We start from the raw sequence: 9,116 nt of genomic DNA, 5'->3' as shown, positions 1-9,116 counted from the left end.
GCAGAAGGATGAGGCCCTCGGCATGTGCTGCAGATCTGGCAAGATGCAACTGCTGTACTTGGAACCTTTTCCCAAGCCCAGATGAAGCTGGGTATAACAGCTAGTAAACAATACATACTGTAGGTCATTGGTTCAGACATAGTTGTCCACTGGCCAAACATGGTAGTGCACCAGTTGCTCATTGTTTCACAACAACAAAGGTAAACATGAGTCACCATGGATTACGTGTCATCTGACATGGCCTGTTTTCAAGTTGCGCTGTCTCCTCATGAGATATTCCCTGGAGTTCATGTCCAGTCTGAACAGCATGATGAAACATTTAGGAAGAAACATGCAGATGACCAAAGCCCAAGTGGAGAATATTATTGCAAAGACCTCCATGGCCACTGTGTATTTGCCCTGGGCACTGAGTGATGCCGGGATGTAGGACACCCAGACACTGAGGAAGGCCAGCATGCTGAAGGTGATGAACTTGGTCTCATTGAAGCTGTCGGGGAGTCTTCTGGCCAAGAAGGCAACAAAGAAACTAACGGAGGCCAAGAGGCCCAGATAGCCAACCATGCACCAGAAAGCAGTCAGAGAACCCTCCTTACACTCCACAATTATAACTCCTGGGTACGTTTGGATGTCATGCCCTGGAAATGGTGGTGAAAGAGACATCCATAATATACATATGACAAACTGGAAGATGGAGCAGCAGATGATAATCATGTAGGACGCTTGTGGTGTGGCCCATTTCCTCAAGCTGCTTCCTGGTTTTGTGGCCATAAAAGCAAAAACTACCATCAACGTTTTGGCTAAAACACATGAAATACAAAGTGCAAAAGTCATGCCAAAGGCAGCCTGGCTCAGAATGCACTTTTTAGGTTGGGGGTATCCGATAAATGCCAAAGAACAAAGGAAACAGCAGAAAAGAGCTACCAGGAGAAGACAACTTAAAGTGAAGTTGTTGGCCTTTACAATGGGGGTGTTCTTCTTTTTAAGGTACAGGGCCAAGATTGAAAGTGGTACTGTGAGTGAGGTAATGCCAGAACCAGCCAGGGTGGCCCCCAGGGGCTCCTTATATGAGAGAAACTCTACTGTCTTTGGAACACATGTGTCTCTTTGCAGGTTTGGCCAAGTGTCCCACGGACATTGATAGCAGTCATTGGAGTCTGAGTGGAGAAAAATAAGTAATGTAAGAGGCTGAGCTATTTTCTTCGGATTTTTAGATGTTGCATGGAATGATTGTCTTACCAGTTCGGTTGGAGATCTCTCCCTGTGGGCAGGGAACACATTGGTAGCAGCAGACAGGTTGTCCCCTTATTGCAACCTTTCTTAAACCTGGAAGACAGCTCTCACTGCACAGTGATGGAGGAACCTATGGAAAGAGAGAAATTTATTTAGTTGTTTGATTCAATTTCTAGATAAATATTTTTGTCTTAAAACTTGCTCTATAAGCTCTTAATCAGGACCGATATTGCATACCCTGACTCATCTAAGCAACAATCAGCTGCGCAGTTTTTGGGTGCTATAAGCTGTGCCTGCGGCAGCTCCTCCTCTCTGTAGGTCCTGGCCATCGCTAGGTGGCTGGGACATTACAACACTTTGGCCTGGCATTCCCCGCTAATCACTAGGCAGTGGGTAAACCAGAGATACTGGGAATGCCTCTCTCTCCTGCCTTGGTGTAAACTGTTGGTCAATGTTCCAGGTGTGAGCCCCTACTGCTGGAGGTATAGGTCCTGGTGGCCTCCTAAGTACCGGTGTGAGTCTAGCACTAAGGGTACAACGGGCAGCTTCTACAGGCAGAAGACTACCCAAGGTTCTAGGAGTGTCACATAATAGTACTGCTTAATTATGCTATAAAAATGGGGTGGCTATTGTTCTGTGCTCTACAAATTAAGCAGCATTCAGGCCTAATGAATAAGATTGACTATTCTTCATAAAACCAGTCATTGATATAGTGCCAACATACTCGGTATTACTGTACAATAAGATCAACTAACTACAGTATCTCATACAAGACTTATTTAAGACATTTTGACTCTTTAGGCTCCATATTGTACCTGATCTTGATGGGTCCCCCACATGACACCACTACTGTTAATAGTCAGGATGCTGCTATTGATGACCGCTGTATCATAGCTTCCAACTTTAACATGCTTTATTCCCACCTTGCCACCTTGCTGCCAATTAACAATATCGTACACTGCCGGGAGATCACCATTCTTATCAAAGTAGATTTCTCTTCCTCGCTCCAGTTTTACACGCACATTCTGGATGTAGCGTGTTAGCTGTAGATTAGAAGTGATCAACATTTAAAATTCACATATAAGATCAAATCACAATAGAATCGGTGGTAAATAACCGCATAAAATTAATTACATGGCCAGACGAAAATGGCACCACATGGTAGAGATTCTTACAGACTAAAGACAATAACACCAAAATATGTGCAAAAAATGCTCTTCCTTAATTCACCATCGAGAAACAGATCTAGGGTAGATTTTTTATATGGAGTAGGACTCAATCTATGGATTTTCCACTGCATTGCCTCAGCTATTGTCAGGGACGCCTTCATAGGAGGCCGGGGACTGATGGAACTACAGAGCTGGCCCAGACAGACATGGGGCCACAAGTATAATTTTTCATAAACACAGTTCACATTTCCCTTGAAGCCATGTAGAGGTTGAGAAGTCCAGGCACGCCACGGGATCCAACTACGTCCCTTTGGTGACTCAACACTGCATGAGTTATATGTCCAACAATAACAGAAAGAGATCTTGGATACTTGAACAAGTCTCAGAATATGTAATATCGGTATATTCTTGTGGACCATGATGATGGCCACCAAACATCCATTTAATAAAACTCAGACTTCTTAGAAGGCTTCCAAAATTTCCAAAAACGTTTGCATTTTTTTCTTTCCCGAATGCTACAATCCTACTATACTCATATAAAAACATTATTAATAATACCCTAGGTAAATAATATCTAGACACATTCCATACTGATTCAAAGAATCAGTTTGGTGGACTGTGTCCACCATATAAATATAAGGTCAACAGAAGCATTTTATAAAAAAATTTAATGATAACAAAATACAGTAGAACAGCATAAAAACTTGTACCTGCCAAGGCTTGAAATTCTGTAGAGTTGCACAACTTCCATTGTAGAAAGGTCCTCTACTCTGCTGACAAGACTGAAGGTTATGCAACGCATTGGCTATGATATGAGTAGATGTGTAAATGTTGTATGAAGTTCTAAGATTCAACACATCGGTGTAGGCATTCTCAACAGCCATTAGAGACTCATAGCCTGTACACAACCGTGTAGTCTTATTCCCTATTGGATTTCTATCATCAATGAACTTGCATCCAAAAGTCATTTCCCAAAATATTCTTGTTACCATTTTGTCTTTTGTGTAAAACGGTTGTATTCTTTCTAAATGCTCTCGAAATCCTGGTATTGATGAACTATGGAAAGCAAAGCCAATAGAGCCGGACAGTATGCTAGAATATTTGTCCTCTAGAAGTATAGACGAGATGGACCAAGCCTCGCTGGCTACAAATATCTTCCCAGTGACATTCATTCTGATCATCTCATTAAGGAGTGGGATGAAGAAGACATCAATGGAGAAAACAATCACAGCTTTGGCAGTGGACTGTTTTATGAGGCTTGAAATATAAGGAGCATTCCTATCTGCTCCATTGAGAAGAATGAGTTGGGTGAAGGCCACACAAGCTCCAGCCTGCAGAATTTCTTGTGTAATAACATGAATTCCTTGTTGTCCATAGTCATTTCCCATTGCCACCAGCCCCACCCATGTCCATCCAAAATGCAGTACAAGTTGAGCCAATCCCTTTGATTGAAAAGTATCACTGGGGACTGTCCTGAAGAAGGAAGGGAACTGCCTCCGGTCACTGAGTAGAGCACTTGTTGCATAATGACTTATCTGTAATAGTAGGACAAGGAAGAGCTTCATTAAGTAAACATTGATCCACATTAATGATCACATCTTACAATCATCATTACATATTGGCATTATTCTGATTACCAAAGGTTTGCACGGTCTGCATTTGCATGGGGGACTGATGGTGAAGTTCTGTTATATGTGCAGGGCTTCTGTGCGAGCACCCTTACCAACTTGCACTGTCGGCATGGTGCTCGCACAGGACGGGGCATGACGGGGGAAGTGGTGGCGCTCCAACATGGGAATGCCCAGAGTTTCATCGGTATTCCCAAGCAAACGCTGGCCATTACCATGTAAATGGCGGCATGACGTGGTGTGCCGGGGAGAGCGGCTGACATCACATGACATCAGCTGCCCGCCCTGTCTTCCTCCAGAAGCCCGCAAATATAAGTCAGTTGGGGACCATTGAATGATTTCTCCTGCTGTGGGCACATGCGAGGGGATGTGTCTTCATGACACATGCGAGGGGAAATGGTGGTGGTCGTGCATTCGCTGGGGCAGCGTCACAAGGACTCGGTAAGCTGCGATCTTTGCAGCTTACAGAGTAAAATAGAATCACCGCCATTGACCAATGACAGAAAGACAGATAGTATTAATAAGTGCCGTGCCACATTCTCTTTGTGGAGAATAAATGGAGAAGACAGGCAGACGGAATGCTGGCGATCAGAATACAGGTGCTGGCATCACGATGGTGAGTCTGGTAATCATATTTATTTACCTTCTCCCAGCCCCCAACTTAAGCCAACCTTCCTGCATCCTAACTCTAACCCTCCATGTTAGGCCTAACCTTCTTACCCCTCAGCCTAATTCTAACCCTCCCACCCTGGACCTAACCCTAATCCCCCTCCTAAGTGTGTAACCCCAACCCTCCATCCCCTCAGCATAACCCTAACCCACCACCCTGCAGCTTAACTCTATGGCCCTCACTAGTACCTAAACCTTACTCCCTAACCCCCCAGCCTAATGCTAACTCATGTTGGCATCTCCATCGATGTTGGGATTCCAGTGCTAGTCTTCTGGCAGTGAGTCAGGATTACAGTGTCTTTATTACAACTGCCGGTATCCCAACAGCTGGAATGTTGTAAACCACATCCCCTGTGGGGAGGCAGCCATTATGTAAAGTAAGACTGATATTCCAGAGGAGAGCCATGAACCAGGCATACTTCCTGTACTAGCAGTTTCATGATACCCACCAGGACCTTCCAGAGTGGGAGGTCCAGTTGGGAGAAGCAGGTGGTCTGGAAGGGGGTCTACTTCTACAATGGCACAATTCAATACATTTTACAGCATATTGATACTATTCTCTACTGATGGACATCAATCCCTTAAATGCTAATTTTACTGGGAAAGTTGACACGACCAGGACTCCTTTCTACTCTCCCATTGGTACTAGAGAACTTGCTGAGATTTAGGAGTCTCCTGGACATTCCTAAACAGTAGGACAATATGTATTGGTCATGTCTCATTCATTGGAAATCTACTAAAATAAATGGGAAATCCTCTATAACTTGTACCTGTGGGTATTTGTACAGTCCTAGGATGTGTGCCATGAGAATAGAGTAAGTGGACATTGAGTGTCCAAGGATCGCAGCCAATGGTGGCCTTCCCAGCCATAAATAATTTGGTATTGCTTGACTATGTCCGGTGACCATCGCCAGTGTCCCCTCCAGCTCCTTGCACAGAACAGAACAGGAGTCGTAGGTAAGGAACCCTAGGGTGATGTTTGGTAGAAGTTCTGGATTTCTGTTGATTTCCTCCACGGCGAACCTCAATGCCTGGTACTGCTGGTACGTTTCAAATAAGAACCTACCGGTAAAATGGAAGGATCCGGTGATGGGTTATATGTAAGGCTTTTACCATATACAAAATGTAATCACCTAATATCAGAAAATACAGTATTAGAAGACAACAAAGAATTCACAACCCATTGATATGGCAAAACCGTGATACACTATGATATAGGAACAATCCACCGAGCTGGGTCTGAGTTTTATTCTTTACAGTGGTCTGGTCGACGGATCTACTAGGTCTAGATTGACCATGTATACAGTGTTCACGGGGACCCCGATGACATTCGGCACCAAAAAAGGTGAAAAACTCATGTCGACCATGTGACCGTCGACCACTCTCCTGTCGCTCCAACTCTGGCATCTAACTTCCATTACTGTCGGGTAGTTAATTATGCTAAATACCTGATTTGGTAACCATCAGGTTTTTTTTAATATTTTGGTTAATTTTCTATTGGAAATTTGTCCATTTAGGCAAAACTGAAAATCATCCAAAGCGCTAAATCGGACCAGTTGAGCGCAAAATATTATTGTTTCTATATCTGAAATTCCCAATTCACTAACAGTTATATTTAAATTCCCCCAGAAATTAACCAATCCCCCTTCCCCCAAAAAAACAAAAAAATTAATAAAAAAAATAGACTAACAAAACATCCAAAACACTTTCTATTGGTGAAAAAGGATGCATACCTCCCAACATGACCCTCTTTAGGAGGGACACAACGCTTTGCTCTTGGACTTCCCTCTTCATGTATGATCACCGTCACCTGTTTTTGAACAGGTTAACTAATAAGAAAGGTGTCTCACCACAGGTGATGGATATCATAAATCAAGAGGAAAGTCCAGGAGCAGAGCATCGTGTCCCTCCTGGAGAGGGTCATGTTGGGAAGTATGCAGATGCTTAAACAAGGGGCACATGTGTAATGTGGACTGTGGCCAAAAAATAAATTCATTGCAGATCCAGGTGGCACAATCAGAGGTACAGCAGCAGCTTCACCTACACAGATATAGGTTCTTCTGTAGGTGGTTACATTTCAATGTAGTGCCTTAAGGCAAAGTCCTGCAGATGTTCCACACCAATCATTTCAACATCATGACATTGCATGGCCTTGTCAAGACTCAGCTAGAGCCAGGTGTATATAAGGCCTGCACAGACTGTTGTGTATTAGGCATTTATTGCCACAGGCTCCTTTCAGCCAGTTTCTGGGAAAGTACTGTCCATATCTCAGCAAATGTTTAGCAGGTATCCAACCCATGTGATGGCTGCCATCGTACTCCTCAACAATACCTGCATCGTCTTACCCAGCCAGGATTATTGATTTTTTTACTGTCTGTTTTTTTACATAGGGAATTGATCTTGCCCCTGCTTCTGACTCCATGGACTCTTTTGCAGAGTCCATACCCTCCAACATGACCCATTGCATCCGGTACACAATGCTCTGTTCCTGGGCTTCCCTCTTGATGTTTGAGTGCCGTCACCTGAGTTCAAACACCGTTCTTGTCAATTACCTAGTTCCACACAAGTGCTGGCAATCATACATTACCAGGGAAGTCCAGGAGCAGAGCATTGTGTACTGAATGGAATGGGTCATGTTGGAGGGTATGAGAGTCCTGATGAGCATAAATACAATAAGGAATATACTAGTGACTCAACTTCCAACAATCAAAGATATATTTTCCTACCTCATGTCTATCCTCACCTCTTCTTGCCACAGCTCAACCCAAACTACACCCTCACATGTTCTTGGATATTTTGGTTGTTTTTTAAGGGTAGTATGGTATGATATGGCCAAATGCAAAACAATAGGAAGTGTTGGTCGATTTTACATTTCTTTTTGCAGTCTTTTTACAGTAGAAAATACCTAAACCACTAAATTTAGGATGGATTGAAGGCATGTTATTGGTTGCCTTGGACAACTTCTTCACTTTTAATAGCTCCAAAGCTTGATATAATAAAATAATAATATAATACAATACAATACTTACCAGGTGCAGATGTCCTCTGGAGGAGTCTCCCTGAACGTAATTGTGGGGGTGATCCGGTCTGTATGGAAAGGGATCACGGCTCCTATTAAGATGTCACCATCTTCATGGATCATGGAGAGGTTTGAGACGCTAAGTCTGCACCTTGAGCGGGATCCACGAGAGGCAGGGATGAGATAGAAGACAAGGAGCCATAGGGACCTGTAACAATGACTGTGCGACCTGCAACAGGAGGATGACACTGAATTCCCATCTAGGGGATGACAGGGGGGTATTGCTGCACATACAGCACACAGGTACATACTGACCGGGGAGGGGGGGGGGTATTGCTGCACATACTGTACATGCTGTATGTACATACTGAACGGGGGTATTGCTGCACATACAGCACACAGGTACATACTGACCGGGGAGGGGGGGTATTGCTGCACATACGTGCTGTATGTACATACTGAACGGGGGTATTGCTGCACATAGAGCACACAGGTACATACTGACCGGGGAGGGGGGGTATTGCTGCACATACAGCACACAAGTACATACTGACCGGGGTATTGCTGCACATACTGCGCACAGGTACATACTGACCGGGGTATTGCTGCACATACAGCGCACAGGTACATACTGACCGGGGTATTGCTGCAAATACAGCACACAGGTACAGTACATACTGGGCGGGGGTATTGCTGCACATACAGCACACAGGTACATACTGACCGGGGGGTATTGCTGCACATACAGCACACAGGTACATACTGACCGGGGGGTATTGCTGCAAATACAGCGCACAGGTACATACTGACCGGGGTATTGCTGCAAATACAGCACACAGGTACATACTGACCGGGGGGTATTGCTGCACATACAGCACACAGGTACATACTGACCGGGGGGTATTGCTGCACATACAGCACACAGGTACAAACTGACCGGGGGGGGTATTGCTGCACATACAGCACACAGGTACATACTGACCGGGGTATTGCTGCAAATACAGCACACAGGTACATACTGACCGGGGGGTATTGCTGCACATACAGCACACAGGTACATACTGACCGGGGGGGGGGGGGTATTGCTGCACATACAGCACACAGGTACATACTGACCGGGGTGTATTGCTGCACATACAGCACACAGGTACATACTGACCGGGGAGGGGGGGTATTGCTGCACATACAGCACACAGGTACATACTGACCGGGGTATTGCTGCACATACAGCACACAGGTACATACTGACCGGGGGTATTGCTGCACATACAGCACACAGGTACATACTGACCGGGGGGTATTGCTGCACATACAGCACACAGGTACATACTGACCGGGGGGTATTGCTGCACATACAGCACACAGGTACATACTGACTGGGGGTATTGCTGCACATACAGC

General features: G+C 44.8%; 1 protein-coding gene across 1 annotated transcript; it reads right to left on the bottom strand.

The window, feature by feature from the left end:
- Positions 1-228: 228 nt before the first annotated feature.
- On the bottom strand, positions 229-7,838 carry LOC146073376 (extracellular calcium-sensing receptor-like). Its single transcript, XM_083180555.1, has 6 exons — positions 7,726-7,838; positions 5,467-5,758; positions 3,566-3,934; positions 2,046-2,273; positions 1,237-1,360; positions 229-1,154 (listed from the first exon to the last, which is right to left on the bottom strand). The coding sequence occupies exons 1-6, from the start codon at positions 7,836-7,838 to the stop codon at positions 229-231; spliced, it is 2,052 nt and encodes a 683-aa protein (XP_083036681.1).
- Positions 7,839-9,116: the final 1,278 nt, after the last annotated feature.

This window comes from Crinia signifera, chromosome 4 (assembly GCF_055691185.1).
Source record: "Crinia signifera chromosome 4, ASM5569118v1, whole genome shotgun sequence".
NCBI lineage: Eukaryota > Metazoa > Chordata > Amphibia > Anura > Myobatrachidae > Crinia > Crinia signifera.
Note: the sequence above shows the minus strand (reverse complement) of the source record. Positions and strands in the feature narration are given on the sequence as shown.